The 25,857-nt window shown below is 32.0% G+C and overlaps 1 protein-coding gene across 22 annotated transcripts in view; it reads right to left on the minus strand.

Moving 5' to 3' along the window:
- Positions 1–25,857, minus strand: part of LOC139491113 (plasma membrane calcium-transporting ATPase 2-like) — a 113,217-nt gene that overhangs the window by 55,631 nt on the left and 31,729 nt on the right. For 18 of the 22 annotated variants that reach the window (XM_071278561.1, XM_071278554.1, XM_071278576.1 and 15 more), the window contains 3 exons: positions 17,185–17,206; positions 3,809–4,021; positions 172–369 (listed from right to left, as the gene is read on the minus strand). In XM_071278561.1, coding sequence (XP_071134662.1) covers positions 172–369; positions 3,809–3,992 — 382 coding nt within the window. In that variant the 5' untranslated portion in view covers positions 3,993–4,021; positions 17,185–17,206. Of the gene's footprint in view, positions 1–171; positions 370–3,808; positions 4,022–15,355; positions 15,664–17,184; positions 17,207–25,857 lie in introns of those variants that run through there. The other 4 variants (XM_071278583.1, XM_071278547.1, XM_071278640.1 and 1 more) reach the window with 2 other exon arrangements.

A 25,857-nucleotide genomic window follows, 5' to 3' on the forward strand; every position in this document is an offset into this window, starting at 1 on the left:
TATGAAGTTTTGTTCCTTCAATTCCTTACATCTCACTACACAAACTTGGGAACCAGTGATGGATGTAGGACATAAATTAAAAGATGGCCAGAATACTACATCCTTATAATTCTAAGTTAACAAGAGTTCATCTTATCAAAATGACCGACTGACCGGTGCAGATGTACTTACCGTCACCTCCGTCATCTCCAGCAGGATAAAATGATAAACCTATAGTAACTAATGCAGCAATTAATAAAATAATTAAAGTCACATCCTGAAGTGCTTCCCACACTAACTGTAAAAATGACTTTGGAGGTTTAGGTGGTATAACATTAGAACCAAAACACTTTATTCTATCTTCTAAATCAGCTGGTGCTCCTGATAATCCTGAAAAACATAAAAATAAATATTTACAATTCAATATGTATATAATTTAAGATTATATAGTATAAAACAACAATATTGGGTCCTTTACAAAAAGTATATTTAAAGATTATATTACATAAAACAAGAATATTTGTCCAAAGACGACATGCCCTGCAGTAACACTTTACCACATTCATGATCAGTGAACCATTAATTCTGGATCTAAACTCTGGCATATATATTCTCAAAAGGTCATGTCATAGTAAACATATGCAAATCTTCAATCTTATCTGAGTGTTTGATGAAATCTAGGTCAAAACCTTAATTGAAGACGGCTAGACAAGACCTTATTAGGACAGTGGGCTCAGCACTAAACTCTAGGATTTTATGGGGAAATTACAACGAAAATCAGGAATTGTATATTCTAAACTGAAGAGTCCTTGCAATGTCAAAGAAAAACCTTATTTCATTAAATAATAATTATACTATCAAAGGGAAACAACTCTTACAAAATTTATTAAATAAAAGATCCTTTCACAAATCATAAAATTGGCAAATATATTAATCTAACATCAATCATACAATATGACACTCTATAAAGAATAAATACCTATTAATTTTCCCATTAATAAAACATGCACATTATATTATGCTTTTAAAATATCCCAATCCTATAATTAATCTAATTAACGTGACGATATTACTATGGTGTGAGGGCGAGAGAATGTCATATCGTATTTTTCAACCATCCAAAGTCCATTAATCAAGCAATGGAATTAACCCGGGTTTATAACAATTCAAAATTGATGTCCTGCAATTCAACCAAGTGTAAACTAAGACTTTCTTGATGGGAAAAGTAGGAAACATTTTGATGTAAATGAAGTGATTTATTCTGTGGAATCCTCAACTTCTCTCCCTTGAGATTGCCGATTTTTTTCATTGTGACATAAAAATCAATAGCCATGATTAGCCTGACAATAATTGTCTGAAGAAACTGTTATAAATATATCACACAAAACTAAAATCAGATCTACAAGCTATTTAAAACTAGTGCGACAGACTTCCACAAAAAGACTAAAGTAGACATTTAAATATGAATAATGGCATTGTTATATAATTATATACTAGGAACTGATTTAATATGTAGGCTTAACATAACTTGAGAAAGCCACTGAAAGATGTTATCAGGAACGTATAAGATTTACATAGGAAATAGATTCATCTTTTAGTTAGCTAGCTACTCAGGCTAGCTACAAGAGTTGATATAAGCATTATTCTGCCAGTTTTAATACACTTGGATTTGTTTTTTCATGAATCTTTCTGAAGGACTTTTAACCTGTTATGAAAGTTGTGAAAATAAGTTGATTTACATGCAGTAATACTTCTGATGACATTTTTACATGTATATAGAAGATGACAGATTGTATTTGAAGATTTGTGGACATCAATTGGCAATTTGATGGTGGGAAATTGAGTAATTTTTCTGGCCATGCTTTGCTTGAACTAGCAAATCTTTAAACACAGCACTTTTATTAAAAATGAAAATGAAAACATCAACAAATCATACATTTTAAAATCAATTAAAAATTGTCTTGGCTGGAATATGCAATTTGAGACTATCAATTACAGTATAAATGCCCTACTATTTGTAGCTTTATCCAATCAAAATCAGAATAAACATCACAGCCACCGTTGCTTTAAAATTTCAGTTTAACTTTACCATCTAATACAGTAACAAAATACATTGAAAGATCATGTTAATATGAAAGATATGAATAAAAGAGGGGAGATATGCATTAATATAACAGCAACCCAACAACACCGAACACAAATCCTAAAAGACAACTACCAGTACAGTTAAAGCCAAAATTAATATCTTTTATATTCTAAATGTATTTTTAGCTTTGTAAGTATAAATCACATCCAAATTATAATGAAATCAAGTTTGAATCATGGAGTATTTATTCCAATATTGATTTTCTGTCTTATAACAGGGAACTTCAAACCTTTCCTTATCTAATCAAACTGGCACTGCAAATTCTCAACAGTCAAATCATTCAAACTCGATTAGAATTTTGTCATCAACATCATTATGGCATATAGCATTTATATGACCTACATATAACTTGATTCTAATGAGCAGCAATGTTCCCAAACCTACTAAGCAGCTACTTCAGTTAATGATATATACAAAACTGAAAACTAGGCATGACACTAATGCCCCATCTTGAAAATCATCAAAAACGACATATTTCAAAAATAAAATCATGCTGAATGAAGCATAAAAAACATCCTATAATATACACAATAATAATGAAATTTTCAAATTCTAACTAGTAATGGCTGAAATTCTGTGAAAAGTAGGTACTCATGTAATCCCAAACAGAAAGCAAATTTAGATCTAGTATCCTTATGTACAGATATCATCTAAAAAAAGTCGACAACTGTGGGATTTCAGAATGAATGGCAGAATGACAGAAAATGGACTCAGAGTGAAATTCTATTAAAAGAGGGTAAACTTGAATGAACAAAAACCTTTATCTGCTACTTATCATTCATTATAAACCAATATCTAAACCCAGTATAGGGATAACCCTATAGGTTCAGTTTTCAAGTCTTTGCTTTGACTAGTCCAAGGAATGAAGCCCATAAACTTCTTCCAAACTTGAGGCATATGAGCACCCATTAATGACTACACAAAGGAGTTTTTGTGTCTTGAAAGAATGACACCCATTCCATACACCAATATTGTAGCTTTTTCTAATAGCAATAATAACTCATTGGTCGATGTTTAATGTCTAGAAGCAAATATTACATATATTTTCTGATCAGTAACATTTAAATGTCATGTGCTTATGTCCTACAAGACACACCCTCATTTAGATTTTGATCTTTCTAGCTTACAACGTAATTGTCCCAGGGCAAGGTCATTTAAAAGCTTAATACAGCTTCTGTTATGTCCTGATTTGTATACTTTGACGACTCTAAATAAGTCTTACTTAGGGCAGACATGTCATTGTGACTAAAAGCAGACATTTTCCACCCGTTTTGATTCTATCCAAGAATTACAAACTATACACTAGGGAAGAAGCAAATAACAATTTTAGTCTTTGGTGGACTTTTTTTTTTAGAATGATCCAATGACCTCAATCATAATTCAAATATTGATGCTCAATGTTGACATTTCATCATTTGAAACCAAGCTACAGCAATAAGAATTATTCTCCTAACCAAATTTGGCTATAATAACATGTTACTGAACTAGTACATGTATACATTTTTGTTTAGGGGCAAGCTGAGGCACACCTCCAGGTGCAGGATTTTTTTACTGCATTGAAGACCCATTGGTGGCCTTCGGCTGATATCTGCTCTTTGGTCAGGTTGTTGTCTCTTTGACACATTCCCCAATCCATTCTCAATTTTACTTTTAATTCTCCATATATATATAATGTGTTCTCACCTTCATTAGGTGAAGTAAATAATAAATTACAGATTTCTACAACACTGCCATATTTGCTTTGTATATGTTCTACAGCTTCTAATCCTTTTTGTTCGTTAATTATTCGTAAATCTGCTATGCTAATTCCATAATTTCCATCTCTACAACGAGATGGACCAAGGCCATCCACTTCTTCACCTGCCATAATTCTGATTATGTCTTCAGCTTATTTGTCTGAAAATAGAAAAAGTCAAATTTAAGATGAGATCAACCATCATCTAATAATGTAATAATTCTCTTCAGCTTATTTGTCTGAAAATAGAAAAAGTCAAATTTAAGATGAGATTAACCATCATCTAATAATATAATAATTCTCTTCAGCTTATTTGTCTGAAAATAGAAAAAGTCAAATTTAAGATGAGATCAACCATCATCTAATAATATAATAATTCTCTTCAGCTTATTTGTCTTAAAAAAAAGTTAAGATAAAAGATCATCTCTCAGAGTATACATCAGAATGCACTAATTCTGTTGAATTCTTGGAAGTGTAGCTGAGATCCAAATTTTGGCTGTTATCAAAATGTAGTTCTTCAAACAGCTTTTCAAATTTATATGTTTTACCAACAATTGGTTCTTGCATGACTGCTTCTTGTCTTTATATAGTGATATTAAATGCATATACCATACTTCATGCAAAATATATGCCCCTAATTTGATATGTAGCATTTGCATATTATCCAGTGGCGGATCCAGAACTTTTCATAAGGGGGGGGGGCTCCAGTCATGCTTCAGTGATTCCCTATATAGTCAACCAAATTTCCAATTTTCAGAGAACTTGAATCATTAGAAATATCAGCAAATATACAACATTAAGCATACAGAGCTAAGATATATTGTTTATGATGTACTCTCAGAATTATTTTTATATACACCATTGATAGGGTTCTCTACACATTGATATCCTAAAATGCAATGAGTGGGTGATATTTGATGATATCTATATAGAGAAACCCCAATTATCTGTTTATTGTTCTATTACTAGTCTTTTCCCCCTTTTTTACACAGTCTTACTCTTGAAATAAGTAAGCTTGATAATGTGTCCTATCTTATTATGATGATGCTGATAACTTCTCTGCAGATATTGTGACATTGCTTATAATATCTGCTCCCTGTTTCAAAGCTGTGATAGGAGAATTACAGAGAGACAACAGGGAAGGAAGAAAATCCACAATTACATCCTCAAAAGCAAGGGGTTTTGACTCCGATCTTAATTGACCTAATTATATAAGGATTGCCAGTTTTCTTGTCACAGTTAGATCAGATACAAAGTTTGACAATGACAATTTTGGAATAACAAACATGTTAAAAACACTTAAGCGCTTTCACTGAACAACCAATAATGATAAAAGTATAGCATTTCTTAGACTGAGAATTGCTACAGTGCAGTAAATAGAGCCAAACTTTTAAAGGGTTATAGCCCATAAAAGGTCCATACATATGGAAAACATCTCGGAACAACAATGGTTAAGTTGACATAGGAATGTTCTATAATACTACAAACTAAAAACGTAATTAAAATTCACCTGTTGAGATGCACAAGTATTTTTACGCTCATAAAGTTCAAATATTAGTATATAAAAATAAGAAGATGTGGTATGATTGCCAATGAGACAACTATTCACAAGACCCCAAATGACGTAGGTTCAATTGAAAAATAATTATGATAACCATTTATATACATCTTGCCCCTAGTAAATAAAGTTTTGATAGACTAATGTCTGGACAGTTATTCATACAACTGAAAGTCAGCTTCAGATCTGCTGTATTTGCACTAACAAACAAAAGTTACAATATGCACTGAGATATCTAGAATTCCCATCATCCATAATATGTTTCTGTATGATTGTTTTGTTATAATGAATGTCAAAGCAGGCATCCATCTGTGGAATTAATAAATAATATTGTGATTATTGTGAACCTAACTCATGTTTTGATAAATAACAAACACTTTTCTTCAGAATGTATGTGAATTTGGTTTTTACAAAATAACAGTTAAAGCAGATGTTTAACAATTAATATGCATTTATAAACAGTAACCCTCCAATTTTTTGAGAATTCCATGAAAAAAAGCTTCTGATTTTCTTATGCAAAATGCCATTTTTTTTACTTCAATTTCTAAAACAGTTCTACTATCACAAATCACTTTTTGTAAGGGTTTTTATAAAAAAAAAGTAGAAAATTCAGAAATGTGGCTGTTGCCACCTATGTTGGAAATACAAACGCTACCAAGTAGTTTAATATGTATATATGATCTACTTATGCTAACAAAAATTTTTTTTTTTAAAGGTTACATCACCAGGACAAAAATAAGAAATGACTGTCATTAATGGGACATTACTATCCCCAGAAGACCATCATATTAGATGGGAAGGTGAAATACACATGTCATTTGACTTCTTAAACAGGCTGCTACACAGTCCAAGGTGAAGCCTGCTGACTGAGAAAAACTAAATATATATACAAGCTCACAATTAAACAAATTGAGACTTATTGAGTGCTACCAACATAAGTTATAAAGATGGATAAAGAAAGCAATATAAATATAGATGGACACAGACTGTGGAATATTTTGATTATCAATGATTGTAAACAGTTTGTGATCCATCATTGCTGATGACAATAAGCAGATTTATTCTGGTCCTCTTATTGTGTTTATTTAGACAGTATAATATATCAGTGTTTTGTGTAGAAATACAATGGATTTAATCTAAAGCTATTGACTGTTACAATACCCTAGATATATACAGCAATAAAATCAATAACTGGTTCCAATAAATCTGGAAGAATGTGAGGGGCACCGGTAAGAAACAAAATCTATAACACATTCCAATAAATCACAGTCAATCCTTAAAGGAAGGAGACCAGATAGAGAAGACAATATATTTCAAATGTACAGCGGTAAAACAGGATATCAGACCAGTTAAAACAATATCTTCTTTGAACTCCTGTAAATTACATCTTTATTATAAAAGACCCATATATTTTGTTGGAGATGTGGTAGACCTATATCTTTAGATTTATTGGAGTATATTATAATACATGTATTGGGAACCAGTGGGAAACAAAATCTATACTGTATGCCATTATTGCCAGTAACCAAGAAAGCTGCAGGTATTGCATGTACAATGTCTTCTTCTGACAGAGCTTAAGTTGAGTTTATGCCCATATGGACAAAATTATTCAAGTGTGAGATAGAACGACTGGTGTATTTCAATTTAAATAGTAATAGAGTTGTTTCTGATGTTACTTAGATTGCAAAAATCTTTCAACTAGAATGACAACTCAAGCTTAATCCATTTAATTTACTTCATAAATTAATTACCTAAATTAGTAATCGATTTAGGCATTACAGAAAAAAGTGGAGAAAACTGATATTGTAAAGCAATTTTCTAATATCTAGGGCCTCAACTGAAACAATTAACTCTAATTAGTAAAAATGAAAAACCATTGAAAGACAAATGTTATAGTAGAGGGGGAGGACAGGGGGGTACCCTTCTCCCTTCTCCCACCCCTCTTCTCCTTTCTCCTACCCCCATTCTCCTTTCTCCCATTAGAATAAAACATCTCCTTTTGAGATATTTTTTCTTGAAATTTTAGAAAAAATTTCAAAAGGAGAGATATTTTATTTTTTCTCCTTTCTCCAACTTTTTCTCCTTTCTCCCAGCCTTCCTCTCCTTTCTCCTACCCCCTTTCTCCTTTCTCCCACCCCCTTTCTCCTTTCTCCTACCCCCTTTCTCCCTGTCTCCCTTACCCCTGTCCTCCCCCTCATAGTAAGTAAAGCATGGGGTCAAATAGGTATAGGCTTTCTACTGCCTATAATATTATCAGGGGACCAGTTTGAAACACAAAAGTGAACACACTAAGATGTTTCACCTGCAATATTTGGAATGATTTAAAGGGCAATGAACTCTGTCGCTGTGATCAAGGTTAAATAAAGCTAATAACAAATACCATTCAAATTCACATAGATAATATTTTCAACCTTGCAGTTTCCATTATTGAAATAAACATAAATCTAAGACATCATTACAGCAAGACATATAATCAAAATAAACTTCAATACTATAGAATATCATTTTACTGCATGTAGTCAGCATAATTCCTCTGAGCCATGATTAGTTTGTAACTCTAATCTTCTGTAGGAGCATTCTGACATCATCAAGTACACACCACTAGTTATATATACGTCATTATTACAATCCATTATTGCAATATGCAATCGTATGATTTAAATAGCTTCTGCTAAAAAAATATTCCAGATTCTAGAAGAATTGCAGTGAATTAAAAACATTCTATTTTTTTAAAATGATATTGGATAAAACATTATGTCAAAATAGCTCTTTTAGACTTCTTTGTGAAATTTTTGTAATTCTCCAAAGACAGGGGGGGGGGGGGGGGGGGTTAATGTAAGGATAATAAATTTCAAACTTATTTGTTGAATTAAATGGTATTTCTAGCTAGAGTAGGTGACATAACTGTAACTGTGAGTATCCATATTTCTTCAGAAGCTTTTACTAATCAATCAGTAAGCAAGATGTTACAGTCTGAGGTAATGGTTTTTGCAACTGAGCACCCATAGGCTAGTTTTAGGTTTGTCAAAATAAACCTGTTACTTAGTGAGGTTGGAGGGGTTGAGACAGGGAATGTAAAACAGCAAAGAACAAGACATCTGGTCATTACAATGTATGTAATATTAGTAACAGATAACACTTATTTCAAAAGCAATCAATGAGAAATACTAATCAAAACCCAACTACTTGTGAAATATTCATAACAAAGTGTAAACAAATACTATGTCTTCAATAATTATTGTGCATAATTACAATATGCAATGGATACATTGGTGTATATTTCCCTGGCCTTGACAGGAATTTAAATATATAGGAACACCATTGAGCTCATCTTTTAATAAATTCTTGCATTTAAAATAGAAAATTGTAAATTGATCGCTTACCCTACTTTTCAACATTCTTTATAAATATTTCTTGTGTACTTTCCTCCCTGTATACATTAAAGATCAATAATGATTACAGGTAAATAATTGTTGACCACTCAATACACACCTGGACTGGACACAGAATTAATCAACCATTCACATCATAACATTTTAATAGAAAGAATTTTGTGAACCTTGAAAATCAAGGAGATCCTACTTAAATACAGGATACACAATTAAAATGAACTATTTGTTTTGTACAACTGATGTAAGATCACGCCTCTATCTATCTTTTTAAACCACAATATTTTGCAACAGACTAAAATAAAAGATGATTTTGACAACAATATTACAATAATCCGTGTTCAAAATTTATTCCAAGAATTATATAATGGTTGTAAAAAAACAAGTTTATTATGCATATAAGATGCGAATCAATGAGACTATTATTTTCTATGCCCTCAGAGCACAAATGTAAACCAGCTTTCAAAGATATACATATCAATCATTCCCTAACACAAAGACATTTGAACTTATTTATAGATGTGAATTGCTAATTCAATTATGAGTATATAGAGATGATAAAAAGGCATTATTATCTGAATGCCAAGGTAAACATAAAATATGCACCTGGTGTTCTGGGAAAGTTTATTTGAGATGCATCTTTATAAAATAAATACAACTTGAAACAATACTTTTTACCCAGTATATACTTTCAATTATTGATTATTAACTCAATCAGAAAGTTTTATTTTCTATTGACTGATTGTTTGTTGCTTCATTTATTTGTGGTATTTATACATTGACCTTTCAACTTAAGGATCAAAGGGATATTGATACCAATAATTTCTTAATTGATGGGGGTATTCACAGCATCTTCATCTAGCTCTTTTGATGAAACACACAATACATAATAAATGGGTTTACATTCCCCCCTGTTATTTCTTTTCCAGATCAACAATATTCAGCAAGGTGAAGAAAAATGGTAAGGCGTTCCTGTGTCTCGTCTCAAATTGCTGCTGTCAGTGTAAAAGTGTAATGTTGATTTTAAAAGTGAGTCTTTTTATCAATAAAATACAGAATTAAAATAAAAATTCAAGCTTTTTCTTTAGATCATTACTGTACATCATTGTCTTGAACTGTCCAAGTTTCAGTACAATCCATGAAGGTGACCAAATTTATTATGTCATAAAAGTTTAATTCCAGTGTGTCTGTAAATGTTAAATGTGAAAAACTAAGTCAATCTATCAGAAAATTACTGGAAACGTAAAAAAAAAAAAAAAGTTTTGAAAATTTGCTTCAGATATTGTCTCTTCATCATAAAAAAGCTCCTTCCAATGTTTCATATAAGCCAACAAAGGAAGTAATTGATGTGTAACAAACTTTAACCCAAGTCTATCTTCGTGTAAAGTCCATTTATCAATTAAATATGGAAGAATCAAAATTAATGTTTTCAAAATTTGGCTCTGAATAAGAGAATTTAGGTCCTAACAAAGCTTCTGTCCAAAATCTCTATAGAGTCAAAATAACCCTAATTCTAATACAGTGGAAACTATAGATCACCCCTAATACTGTATCCCATCTTTACAACACTACCCATTAGGTATCAGGTGACCTTGATCATGTCCAAGGGTGTTATAGTGACAATCAAAACCACAAACAATCTTTTTATGTCAATCAAACAACAAAAAATTATAAATTTTCCATAAATATTCATAAATGTCACAATATACTAGACAGAGTGTAAAAAGACAATAGAATATTGACACTTAGTAATGAATAACCCTACAGACAATAAAACATAGTAGACAAGACCTCAGTTGTATCCCCTCATGTTCTCTTATGTTTCTGTCAGACTTACATGAGAATTATTGACAATAGGTAACTATTTAGGGGGAGTGTGGTCAAAATGCCATGACACAGACTCCCATCCAGGATATTGAGCTTGTATCTCATGCTTTTTAAATTCAAATAGTTGAAAACTCCTCTTCCTATTTATTTCCACCATGAACCTATGAAATAAGGTCAAGACTGAAGAGGGGCTTAAAGAAAGAACCACCATTATGATTTATAAGCCACAATGAGTGTCGTCTGCCAGAGAAATAAACATAAAACTTCTGTCTTAGAAGCCTAAAAACTTGATCAGTGACACTGAACAATGAAACATGAATCCCGTTTCAGACCTTTATCTTAAGACAAATACTGCTATTCCATGGGATTGGCTGAGTTAAAATCTTAGGATTCAGTAGGCCATTGAATAAAGACGTAAATTTTATTTTGAGAAGATTTTTTTCTCTTGAAAACTGAGAAGTTGTATCACAAAAAAAGACATCAGCAGGTACTTGGAATCGTATAATATAAGCTTAAGGTCATCATCCATTGACCTCTGACAATTTTTGTTTGTTTTAAATTAATCTCAACTTTTCTAAAAAAAAAAATCAATTATTATTTACTATATATATACGGTATGCAAAGATTTCTGTGAACAGATATTTCCTAGAATACAAACTGTTTTGTATATAATACAACATGAATGTTATTGATAAAGAAATGACAAATCAATTCTATGATTCATTGTACAGACAGTTCCTGAAGAAAAGGTTTTGATTGTACCACGTAACAGTAAACCTCCTACATTGACAAACATTCTATAAATACAATATGCAGGAACGGAAAAATAGATTCTTATAGTCTCCATAAATACAATATGCAGGAACGGAAAAATAGATTCTTATAGTCTATCAAGTAATCATTAACCTTAACGAATTTACGAGAGGAAAGATGCCACTATCAAGTACTAGTCAATAGAGGAATGAGAAATATTTCACATTAAGGTGATTCATGATACAAGTTTTTTTCTTGGGAAGAAGAGTCATTGCTCAGAAGAACAACTCAGGAATAATACCATCATTGTGTACTGTAGACTGAGCAAGATAGATATCAATTCTGAGGAAGTCATTTTACATTTGGAGTAAATTATTATTTATTTATTCAGAGACATTTTAATTTAGATAAAGATTCACAAGTTCTAATACAAACCATTATCCATTCAGAGTATAAAACCATGGCATATATACTATTATACATACAAGAAGAGGTGGCAAAAAAAACATAAATAAGACAGAAAACCAACAAAAACTAGATATTCTGCCCTTGTATTTTTATCTAAATAAGTACTAACCATACATTACAGACAGATATTTAAACCATGTTAGCAAAACACCCTATATCCTTCAAGGCATTCAAAAGTTCTGTGTAGAAAAATGTTAAACATATATATTTGAAACTGTTTGTGACTATCAAGGTCAAGGCATGCAGAAAGACATTCCAAACAAAATCATGTCACACCTTCTTGTTGTGGGAAACTCTAATACCAAGTTTCATTAACATCCTTCAACTTACAAGGCATTCATAAGTTCTGAATATGACACAACTTGTACATGTATACAGACAGACGAATATAAATAGACAATAATTAGAGTCACAGTGATAAAGTCATTATATTCTTGAAAGGAAAAACATTTGCAATCATACAAGGTCTTCTGTTTTTTATATTGAACTGTGCATAAACAAATAAGAGACAAAACAAAATCATTTAAATGGTTGAGCAGAAAAAATGACTTCTGTCAATAGAAATGGAGATATTTAAATGTTCATTTACAATAGATCTCTGCTTTAGAAAGTTAATAAGAAATTCTACAGTATATTAATGAGTTGTTATAATAACAGACAATGGAAGCTTTGATCACTATCTGTACATTTCTCATATTCATAAATGGAATAAATGTAAACCAGAAATGATAGCTAGATCATTGAGGCTTACTTATCTAGAACTGATAGTGAAAGCCAAATGGACAATATGTACTCTTTTGTTTATTTACTGAATCTTGTTTATTTATAATGGATAAATTATACATCCTGCGTTACATAACTACTAAATAAACTATCAGTAGTCTTGAATTTATGCATAAATCTAGTTAGGAAATGACATTTGATTTTTGATCATTAATTAGACAAATTCTGATAGTCCACAATGACACACATCAAACTGGAGTTCTAAAGCAATGTTAAACAAAGGGGTCTAATTGGGGGGTTGGATCCTGAGCCATGCATATTGTTTTGGCCAATTCCTGTTTCCTACTTATCATTGTAATTATAACCCTTGTGATTGCACGTGTCCCACACATGTACAAATTTGTTTCCCGTTATCACACTCAATAATTTGACTTTCACATGTTACGATTTGGTCCTACATCACGCTTAGACCCCAATGAAACCCACTTATAATGTTTCTAGGATTATTTCTCTATATGATTTTTCAAACATATGTAACACATTTAAATAAGTTAAAGTGTTAGACATAATACAAGCCGAAACTTGTTTCCATATCTTATGGTATGACATAAAGCATGTCATTTTAATTAGTCATATTATTATGCATTGTCATTAAAATTCATATTTTGTCTCAGTACAATTACATTTTAATATTGTGAAGAATTAATGATCATGCAGAAACCTTCATGAATGGTGTACATGATAACAAGTGTACTAGATAAGTGCAGTCAAAGCCCTACAGACTTTTTTGTCCATGACACTTACAGACGTGGTGTAAATTTTACTTAACTAAGTCTAGTTCTTCACAACTTGTGAACTTGACAAAACTCACGAAAAAGAATCTTTGGTTGAAGTTTTAATTTATGGAGAATAGAGAGATGAAAACCATTGGCTTTCTTTCAATCCCTCAAATTATATTGGCAATTGGAGAACACTTTTAACAATCTCCCTCAAAAGGCCTCTTTGCACGATTCCTGGCTGTTTTAAAAGAAAAATTGTCAGTGATCTCAGCCTATAATTTGTTTTTAGTCACAAAAAGACTTGGTCCTAAAGTAACAATAGTAAAAGTTCCATTTTAAATATGCTGTCATTGTTGCTATGCAATGGTAATGTCCAATATGGGTTCTCATCCAATAAAATAATGATTTTTAAGAATTGGAATACATGCTTTTTATCCTGCAATCATTGATTTATTTGACAAAATCTCCATAAATTCCATTCACACTGAATTGCAATAGAGTAATATTTGTCTCCTCTCCACTATCTAAATGTCATCTCTATTAAAACATGTATTTGGGATTGTATTAAACCCCATCTACATAATATCCAGTTGCAGGGAAAAAACAATATTTCTACACTCAATGCAAAACGATTTATAACATAATAAACTCACTCAACAAGATCCGTTTCAGAACCAATTTTGCATTTTGAATAAATTTACAATGAAGCTAATAATTTCATATTTCTGATCTATTAGCCTTTTTATTTTAAAGCATTTTAAAGTTTTATGTTTGCATTGTATTTGGTTAAAATATAATACAATTCAAGTAAAAAATATGAAAAAAGACCTACCCTATACATTTACAAGTCTGTCCTAAAGTAAAATAATATATCAATTGAACACAACATCATTTTTGACATGGACTTTTGTTCAGTATCCTGAGGCCAAATAAAAAGGTACTGGGGAGATGAAAATAGTCCATACAAAAATGCCACTTACTGAAAATTAATAGTTCTTCACATGTCAATCAATCCATCAAAGTCAGTCAGTCCAAAAATGTAGGTGTTTAAAAAGTTCAAGGTGATATGATATTTAAACATATTTTATATTGACCAGACTTATTGACTTGATACTGTTTATATATAAAAAATAGATTATATATATACAAAAGTTACTGCTGAAATTTAGGCTATAAATCTAAGTTAATCTGGAAAATGAAATCAACTGACAAATTGAAAATATATGTCAAAGTAAAATCTATTTTCATATTTTCAGTCTAGTTTTTGTTTCCATCTACTTTAAAGTGAATTGGAATCCTATAGAGATATACTATTCTTTGTATCTGTTTTGTGGGGTCATTTGTATTATTCCATACCAAAGTCAAACTGTACAATTTAAAGACCAATTTTGTAAAATTTCTGAAGATAGAAAAACCTATGTATAACTGATACTATGTTTATCAGTTCACATAACTCGCCAATACATTAAAATTCAATATGTCAAGATAAATATTTTATCTTTCAAATAATTCAATTTGAATCAGTTTATACCCAAGACAAAATCTTTCGAGTAAATATATCTCTGTGTAAGCCCAATATTACCAACTTATCACAAAATGCTTCAAACTCAAATTATTAATTAAGCCACTCATTTCTTTTTTGACCTCATCTCCTTTTAAACTCTCATCTTTTGCACTTTATGCATCTGATTCCTAAGCCTCTTCTGTCACTCCAGGTACCATATGTCTCTCTATTTGATTCTAATTTTCTTTTTTAAACAGTTTTAATATAGCCTTTACTGTAATACACTACACACACATTAATGAAATCTTCAGATGAAAATACTGCATAATGAGTTAAAACTGATTAAACAATATCTATCCATAACAAATTACCATATGACATGTATATAGACCATACTTCTCTCATTACTCTAATTTGTTATTGAAAACCCAAAGTGCATCAATACAGAATCTTCATAAAACAAATCCAAAAATAGTACTAATTCATTAGCTAACCTTCAAGCAGATCCTATCATCAGAATGCATTGTTAATGAATTAATCCCTAACAGAAAACATATATCCTCTTACTATCCCCTAGCTATTGATGATAGTAAATATATATCGGCTGTCCACTGTCAATGATGTAACACACAACAGTATACACAACGATTTAACTACTGCATTGATTGCTATACCTTTCCATTCCAATCAATTAACACAAGACGTAACTATGGAAACCAACTATTCCACCCCAAAAAATAAGACCGACAGCAAGAATAATTTTTTTTCACACATTTGTTGTATCCATTGAATTTGCACACTATACCTGTATTGATGATCCTCTGCAGGGGGTAATATTGATGCCATTGATCAGGGTGGGTTAACACATTACTAATCATTATTATTGCTAGTCAATACATTCCAAAGACATTCTCTTATCTTTTGTGACCTTTGTATACAATTAATTCATTTTTAATGTTACTTTTTCAAATTTGAAAAGTATCTGAGATATAAGGACTGTTACATAAAGGAAATCGACAGTTTTATCAATGAATGTTTAACAACATATGTTGCTGTTTTTATTGAGCTAGGTGGCTTGTAAGTACTTGAGATATGGATGTCTAACTACATTTTAATTCATTAAGATAATGTTTGAAAGATAAGACCTTTATATGATGAAAGTCTTTTTTAAAATGTCAATGCTAATAGTTTTAATATAACTATTGCTGCTTACATGAAAATGAAAATAACACTTAATCAATTCCATGAATTCAAAACTCTCTCCTGACTTTGACTACTGACTGTCATGACCACTTATAGCCCAATTTTTAAAAGCCAAGGATATATATGAACCAAACAAGTAGAAGAGCAGAATGATCAAATAGAATAAAAAATAGAATGCATGTGGGGGTTTAAACCTAATTTTTTTTTTTCTGTTTTCTAAATTTTTAAACAGACAATTTTAGACCTGATAATATATTGAAATGAGAGTCCATAATGTTAAATGTAACTCATCATCCCATTTTTACTTATCAAGAGTAAAACAGCAGATGCCACAACTAAAGCAGAGAAACAGCTTTCCCTTGCAGAGCATCCTGAGATGATATGTTGATGGAATTTGTGTTGGTCAATCTTAAGTGTTCTGTGTTGTGTTTAGCAAACAACAGTTTTGGTTTTTTTGTAATTTTTTTTTTGGCTATTGTATGTTCTTTTTTTTTATGTTTTTTATGTCCTCTATATTTCTGCTTCCTTTTTGTTCTTGTACACTAAATATATATAGCTACAAACAATGCAGACTTATGTGACAGCAGGATCTGCTTCCCCTTCCATAGAACCTAAGATCACCTGTTTTTGTAGGGTTTAAGTGTTGCGTAGTCTAAGTGTTCTATGTTGTGTTTTGTAAACTGTTGTTTGTTTGTCTTTTTTCTTTTTAGCCATGGTGTTGTCAGTTTATTTTTGACCTATGAGTTTGACTGCCTCTTTGGTATCTTTCACCATTTTTTTTAAAACAGCTACACTTTTTGCTTTTATTCCCTTTTTTTTTATTAATCAAGGTAAATTAACCAGTACAGGAAGATAAAACAGACATTTTGAACCTAACATTACTAAAATGTCTAAGGTCCTTACTTGTCTACAAATTGCTAAATAACTGCAGTTAAAAAAATTACATTAGCATCATTAAAACAAACATGAATAATATTTGTCTCATTGTCAATCATATCACCTTCCTCATCTTTTATATTGATATCTGAACATATTTTATTAAAATCTTTGAACTTTTTAGATTTTTCTGATAATGTTGAAATAAAGTGAGTTATAAACATGATAAATATGAGAAACTTACCTGGTCTTTAGCCATTAATTACCTGCAAGAATAAAAATAACAAATATTAGAATTTTTCTCTTTTCTTTTCCAAGTCAATAATAAATCTTTATTTCACATATAGCTTTAAGCATCCCAACACACATGTTTGATACAGATGTATCATAATCTTTTCATTTTACTTTTAATTGCTTGTCACAATCTTATTTGGCCACTGGTCAAAAGTATGTGGACCATCACAAGATTGGTACATGTTGACTATGTGCTTACTAAAGAATAATATGCAATAAGCAAGGGAGATAACTCAATCGTAAAATAATAAGGCTTAAGAGCTACTGCATAAATAAGCAGTCTGTAGCTGACAGTTTATTCTTTAACCATTCAAATTGTAATATGAAGTACTACTCTTCCTTATTCTTCACTTTCAAGTGAAAGAAAATACAATATCATACAATGTAAATGCAAACAATGGATATGCACACAAAAGCCTGTCTGTCTTGTCCTTCCTGAGAAAAACATTAACATTTTATATGTGCATCAATGTGAAAACTGAAGAGTATACAATTATGCAACATACAGGAAGATGATATAGAAATTTATCTTGTCAAACTGCAAAGGTTACCAATATGAAGCTTGGTACTGAATATCAATGAGCTCTTTGAGTTGCTGGGTTAAAAAAATGCTGCAAACACTGGAAGAACAATGAAGAACATACATTTGTATGCTGCAAACAGGAAGAACATACAAATGTTTGCTTCAAACTGGTAGAACAATGAAGAACATACATATGTATGCTGCAAACAGGAAGAACATACAAATGTTTGCTTCAAACTGGTAGAACAATGAAGAACTTACATATGTATGCTGCAACCAGGAAGAACATACAAATGTTTGCTTCAAACTGGTAGAACAATGAAGAACATACATATGTATGCTGCAAACAGGAAGAACATACACAAGTGTGATTCAAACTGGTAGAACAATAAAGAACATACATATGTATGCTGCAAACAGGAAGAACATACAAATGTTTGCTGCAAACTGGTAGAACAATGAAGAACATACATATGTATGCTGCAAACAGGAAGAACATACAAATGTTTGCTTCAAACTGGTAGAACAATGAAGAACATACATATGTATGCTCCAAACAGGAAGAACATACACAAGTGTGCTTCAAACTAGTAGAACAATGAAGAACATACATATGTATGCTACAACCAGGAAGAACATAAAAATGTGTGCTTCAAACTGGTAGAACAATGAAGAACATACATATGTATGCTCCAAACAGGAAGAACATACACAAGTGTGCTTCAAACTGGTAGAACAATGAAGAACATACATATGTATGCTCCAAACAGGAAAAACATACACAAGTGTGCTTCAAACTGGTAGAACAATGAAGAACATACATATGCATGCTGCAAACAAGAAGAACATACACAAGTGTGCTTCAAACTGGTAAAACAATGAAAAACATACATATGTTAAAAACAAACTGTTCACAACCAGGAAGAATAAAACTAGAGGCTCTAAAGAGCCTGTGTCGCTCACCTCGGTCTATGTGAATATTCAACAAAGGACACAGATGGATTCATGACAAAATTGTGTTTTGGTGATGGCGATGTGCTTGTAGATCTTACTTTACTGAATATTCTTGCTGCTTACAATTATCTCCATCTATAATGATTGGCCCAGTAGTTTCAGTGGAAAATTTTAGTAAAATTTACAAAGTTTATGAAAATTGTTTTAAAAAAATTGACTATAAAGGACAATAACTCCATTGGGGGTCAATTGACCATTTCAATCATGTAGAATTATTTGTAAATCTTACTTTGCTGAACATTATTGCTGTTTACAGTTTATCTCTATCTATAATAATATTCAAGATAACCAAAAACAGCAAAATTTCCTTAAAATTACCAATTCAGGGGCAGCAACCCAACAATGGGTTGTCCAATTCATCTGAAAATTTCAGGGCAGATAGATCTTGAACTGATAAACAATTTTACCCCACGTCAGATTTGCTCTTAATGCTTTGGTTTTTGAGTTATAAGCTAAAAACTGCATTTTACCCCTATGTTCTATTTTTAGCCATGGCAGCCATCTTGGTTGGATGGCCAGGTCACCGGACACATTTTTAAAACTAGGTACCCCACAGATGATTGTGGCCAAGTTTGGATTAATTTGGCCCAGTAGTTTCAGAGGAGAAGATTTTTGTAAAAGATTACTAAGATTTACGAAAAATGGTTAAAAATTTACTATAAAGGGAGATAACTCCTAAATAGGTCAACTGACCATTTTGTTCATGTTGACTTATTTGTAAATCTTACTTTGCTGAACATTATTGCTGTTTACAGTTTATCTCTATCTATAATAATATTCAAGATAATAACCAAAAACTGTAAAATTTCCTTAAATTTACCAATTCAGGGGCAGCAACCCAACAACAGGTTGTCCGATTCATCTGAAAATTTAAGGGCAGATAGATCTTGACCTGATAAACAATTTTACGCCATGTTAGATTTGCTCTAAATGCTTTGGTTTTTGAGTTATAAGCCAAAAACTGCATTTTACCCCTATGTTCTATTTTTAGCCATGGCGGCCATCTTGGTTGCTTGACCGGGTCACCGGACACATTTTTCAAACTAGATACCCCAATGATAATTGTGGCCAAGTTTGGATTAATTTGGCCCAGTAGTTTCAGAGGAGAAGATTTTTGTAAAAGATTACTAAGATTTACGAAAAATGGTTAAAAATTGACTATGAAGGGCAATAACTCCTAAAGGGGTCAACTGACCATTTCAGTCATGTTGACTTATTTGTAAATCTTACTTTGCTGAACATTATTGCTGTTTACAGTTTATCTCTATCTATAATAATAATCAAGATAATAAACAAAAACAGTAAAATTTCCATAAAATTACCAATTCAGGGGCAGCAACTCAACAACAGGTTGTCCGATTCATCTGAAAATTTCAGGGCAGATAGATCTTGACCTGATGAACAATTTAACCCCATGTCAGATTTGCTCTAAATGCTTTGGTTTTCGAGTTATAAGCCAAAAACCACATTTTACCCCTATGTTCTATTTTTAGTCATGGCGGCCATCTTGGTTGGTTGACCGGGTCACCGGACACATTTTTTAAACAAGATACCCCAATGATGATTGTGGCCAAGTTTGGTTAAATTTGGCCCAGTAGTTTCAGAGGAGAAGATTTTTGTAAAAGTTAACGACGCCTGACGCCAAGTGATGGGAAAAGCTCACTTGGCTCTTCGGGCCAGGTGAGCTAAAAAATATGGCAGATAAAGCTAGAATAGAAGATTTCAATACCCAAGGGATAGTAATGAAATGTTACTGAATAGAAACCTGTTATCTAACGGTATATACTTGTAATACAATACCACAAGCAGATCAGAATATTCAGAACAAATATTCTGACAGAACTAGAGCCTTCATGGAGCCAGTATTGTTTTCCTGGTAGCAAACAGGTCTTTAAATGCCAAATCATCATAGTCAAATCACTTGTTGGGACTGAAAGGTTCAACAAGCAAAATGGTAGCATATATTTAAACTAGAGGCTCTAAAGAGCCTGTGTCGCTCACCTTGGTATATGTGCATATTAAACAAAGGACACAAATGGATTCATGACAAAATTGTATTTTGGTGATGGTGATGTGTTTGAAGTTCTTACTTTACTGAACATTCTTGCTTCTTACAATTATATCTATAATGAACTTTGCCCATTAGTAACAGAGAAAAATATTTGGTAAAAATTTACATAAATTTACCAAATTAATGAAAATTGTTAAAAATTGACTATAAAGGGCAATAACTCCTTAAGGGGTCAATTGACCATTTGGGTCATGTGGACTTATTTGTAGATCTTACTTTGATGAACATTATCGCTGTTTACAGTTTATCGCTATCTATAATAGTATTCAAGATAATAACCAAAAACAGCAAAATTTCTTTAAAAATTACCAATTGGAGGGCAGCAACCCAACAACAGGTTGTCCAATTCATTTGAATATTTCAGGGCAGATATATATTGACTTGATTAACAATTTAACTCCTTGTCAGATTTCCTCTAAATGATGTGGGTTTCAGAGTTATAAGCAAAAAACTACATGTTACCCCTGTTCTATTTTTAGCCGTGGTGGCCATCTTGGTTGGATGGCCAGGTCATTGGACGCATTTTTCAAACAAGGTACCTCAAAGATGATTGTGGCCAAGTTTGAATTAATTTGGCCCAGTAGTTTCAGAGGAGAAGATTTTTGTAAAAGATAACTAAGATTTACGAAAAATGGTTAAAAATTGACTATAAAGGGCAATAACTCCTAAAGGGGTCAACTGACCATTTCGGTCATGTTGACTTATTTGTAAATCTTACTTTGATGAACATTATTGCTGTTTACAGTTTATCTCTATCTATAATAATATTCAAGATAATAACCAAAAACAGCAAAATTTCCTCAAAATTACCAATTCAGGGGCAGCAACCCAACAACAGGTTGACCGATTCATCTGAAAATTTCAGGGCAGATAGATCTTGACCTGATAAACATTTTTACTCCATGTCAGATTTCCTCTAAATGTTTTGGTTTTTGAGTTATAAGCCAAAAACTGCATTTTACCCCTATGTTCTATTTTTAGCCGTGGCGGCCATCTTGGTTGGTTGACCGGGTCACGCCACACATTTTTAAAACTAGATACCCCAAAGATGATTGTGGCCAAGTTTGGATTAATTTGGCCCAGTAGTTTCAGAGGAGAAGATTTTTGTAAAAGATTACTTATATTTATGAAAAATGGTTAAAAATTGACTATAAAGGGCAATAACTCCTAAAGGGGTCAACTGACCATTTCGGTCATGTTGACTTATTTGTAAATCTAACTTTGCCGAACATTATTGCTGTTTACAATTTATCTCTATCTATAATAATATTCAAGATAATAACCAAAAACAGCAAAATTTCCTCAAAATGACCAATTCAGGGGCAGCAACCCAACAACGGGTTGACCGATTCATCTGAAAATTTCAGGGCAGATAGATCTTGACCTGATAAACATATTTACCCCATGTCAGATTTCCTCTAAATGTTTTGGTTTTTGAGTTATAAGCCAAAAACTGTATTTTACCACTATGTTCTATTTTTAGCCGTGGCGGCCATCTTGGTTGGTTGACCGGGTCACGCCACACATTTTTTAAACTAGATACCCCAATGATGATTGTGGCCAAGTTTGGTTCAATTTGGCCCAGTAGTTTCAGAGGAAAAGATTTTTGTAAAAGTTAACGACGACGGACGCAGGACGACGCCGGACGCCGGACGCAAAGTGATGGGAAAAGCTCACTTGGCCCTTCGGGCCAGGTGAGCTAAAAAGAAGATGTGGTATGATTGCCAATGAGACAACTCTCCACAAGAGACAAAATGACACAGAAATTAACAACTATAGGTCACCTTCAACAATGAGCAAAGCCCATACCCCATAGTCAGCTATAAAAGGCCCTGAAATATATTGAATATTTACAAACGTTTTTTTTGTTTTAAGGTAGAATGAGGTAATACTAAAGTTAATCTTAATGCTATTAATTATCCGTACTGTGATGATGATGAAGTTCATTCACTTTTAATCTAAAACCCAGAAGAGAACATTTATTAGTTTTTTGTGTACAGATGCAAGATCAATATTTTTTTCTCCAACAGACAGAATTATTTGCTCTGAGTAATATCTCTCAGCTAATGAAAGAAAAATTCTATATAAATTGAATGGTTTCAAAAATAATTAATTTGTTTTTAATTTCCCATTCCAGATTTTTAAAGCTTTAGATTTTTTCGATAAAACTAACTGCTTATCATAAGCATTCTTCAATAAACACAAGTCTATGAGTTTCTACCCTGAATATATATTATACCAGGACTGTACATTGTACATGGTGATAATTCAAAAAATTTTGCACTACTCATCGTTTCATGTAGCAGTCAGGTGAGAGTCTTGGTTAGGGGGCAAGCAGTCATGATAAGTATTCTAGAAAGGTTTTTTACTGCTACTTGTCACTTATATCAAATACTAAATAATATTCGAACATGTTGAGTGGTTAATTAATTAATGAAAAAAAACACTGCTCCTTTTTTAGTAATCTTTGAACTTGAAGCTTTCAGTAACTGAGAGTATGCTTATATAAGAACTTTGTTTTTGTCTTTTGAAAAGCACTTTTGTTTATTTGCAATACAGATCGCTTTCTTTTGATGTTTGAAGAATAAATATGGCCATTGTTTTTTTTTCTCTTTTGACCTGTTTCAAATTTTGTCCTTTCTGTTTCGCTTTTAAGCTTACTTTCTGTATGGGTTTTGCTCATTGTTGCAGGCAGTAATATGACCTATACTTGTAAAAGTCCCCTGTCCTTCTGGTTTCAGGTGGATAGTTCATGCAATTTATACTACATATCTTTATTTGTCTAGAAGACTATTGAATATCTGGAATAAGGAAGAAACCATTGAAACAAGGAAAGAAACAAGTATTAGCATATAGTTTTACTTCTCAAAGGTAACCTTAGAATATCTAGTTCATCTGTAAAGATTTTGATATTGTTTATCTCATTAAATCTCAAAAGAATTCACAAATTAAAAAAAATGTCATTTTCAGTTTCATCTTCTTGTTCTATAATCTTTTATTGTATTCAGGACGGTTATAAAGCACTGTGTTAAATCTATTTCAGTTTTAAGTTCAGGGAATAAAAAAAAAATATAAATTTGAGTGTTGTTATATAATACCTCACCCACTCATTTATTTCAACAGCTTGTCATTCTATTTTATTCATTTTAAAAATTATTGCAAATGAGGCATTTCAATTTCAAGTAGTTGAGGGAAAAAACACCATTTCCATAGGTTAATCCCAGGAGGTATTGGAAAACTGGAAGTATTCTATAAAGCATTGGTAAATGTGATTAGAAACGGAGATGACGAAAAACTGAATTATAAATGTAATAATCTCAAGTATAGTACATGTATTGTGAAATATAAGGGGACACTGGAGAAAACAATACCTATATCAGCAGTAGAAGGGGTCCAATAATCCGAAAGTCTGTCTTCCCTAGCGTTAAGTTTTGGTGCCAACATCTATAAGGCATGAGAGGGATTGGTCAAAGAAAAGTCTTAGTTAATCAGTTACTATAGCAAGACCCGTGAATGACTATAAGACATAAAATTAGAACTGATCAAAGAAAATTTTGACAACCTTACAGCATGATAAGAAATTAGCAAAGACAGGACCATCCAGGGCAAAGCTTCCCATATCCTGATCAAAATTAGAACTGATCAAAGAAAATTTTGTACGCTCTAGCAGAGTCTAGCTGCAGGTATTAGTACAGCAACAGCTATAAAACATAAGGACTCATAGAGGGGACATATATTAACTCCGATTGTAGACTTTACTGTTGCTACTGCTGTTAAACAAATAACCTGAAGTTGTATCCTTACACAACCTTACAAACCATTGTTCAAGGTCGGTGAGATAAGTCAGTATGTAAAAACCATCTGTTTGTGTTTAATGCACCACATACTTTCTTCTACATCAGTAATAAGTGGTAAGTGAGGATATTATAAAAATATACAGAAAAAAAGCATTTTCATCACCACTAATTAGTATAAAACACCTCCATTTACACAAGGTGCTCCTACAGGTTACACAAATACTCTTTTTATTCTACATATCTTAACATGGTAAAGTACGAGGACACAAACAATAACGGATTGTTTTACAAAGTAGGAAATTGGTTTGAAATTATATAGTAATTGCAGTGATTTATGTTAAAGACCTACATGTAACAGGAGAATATTAGTGAGGATAAGGCATTCTTAGGGACCAGCCTCATCATATTGTAAAGCTCTTGAATATCAGGTTTAAAGAGTCATCATTTCCCTGAACATTTCCAATTTAACAATTGTTATGTCATTACTTCCCTGAGTAATAACTTCGGAAGACAGAAAAGAAGTCAATATCCTTTAACTTTAATTCAACATTTGGTGACTATGTTGAGTGCATCTATTCCATCAAACTACAGATACGTTTTAGACTGTACAATGACATCTTTAACTTTGATTGACCTTTGGTCTATAATGTTACAAATTTCAAAAAGGTCAAAGAACTACATGTCATTAGAGAGGAAGTATTTTTCAAATCTCTGACATTATGATCTTTAAAGCATGATACGAAAATAAGCCAAGTTTGGACCTTCCAGGGCAAGGCTTCCCACATCCAGATATCACCAAACTCGGGAATACTTATAAAGACATTCCAAAGCTAGCCTAAATTGACTTTTGTAAAATATTAATGCACTTTGGCTAGACCCCACAAGAGCAAAATTTAGGTCGATAATTTTTTTTCTTATTGTCAAACCTAAGACAAAATCAAATGATCATTGAATAATTGATTCTTGGCTTAGGTAATGCTTTCAAAGGAATTGAATTGTTAAAAAAAAGTGTTTTTTTGCAGACCTCCAGTAAGGATAAATGTTTTACATGTACCTTAGTTTTATGATTGCCCTTTATGATAGTTTTCATTCATTCCTCCTTTGGTCAATGAGTTCATACTTATCCCCCATTCCACCCCCAAATTACATGCAATACTAACACACATGTGATTAATTAACTGATGATGTACATTCACTCAGACAAGAAGTCAACATACA

The sequence above is a fragment of the Mytilus edulis genome, chromosome 1 (genome assembly GCF_963676685.1).
Source record: "Mytilus edulis chromosome 1, xbMytEdul2.2, whole genome shotgun sequence".
Taxonomy (NCBI): domain Eukaryota; kingdom Metazoa; phylum Mollusca; class Bivalvia; order Mytilida; family Mytilidae; genus Mytilus; species Mytilus edulis.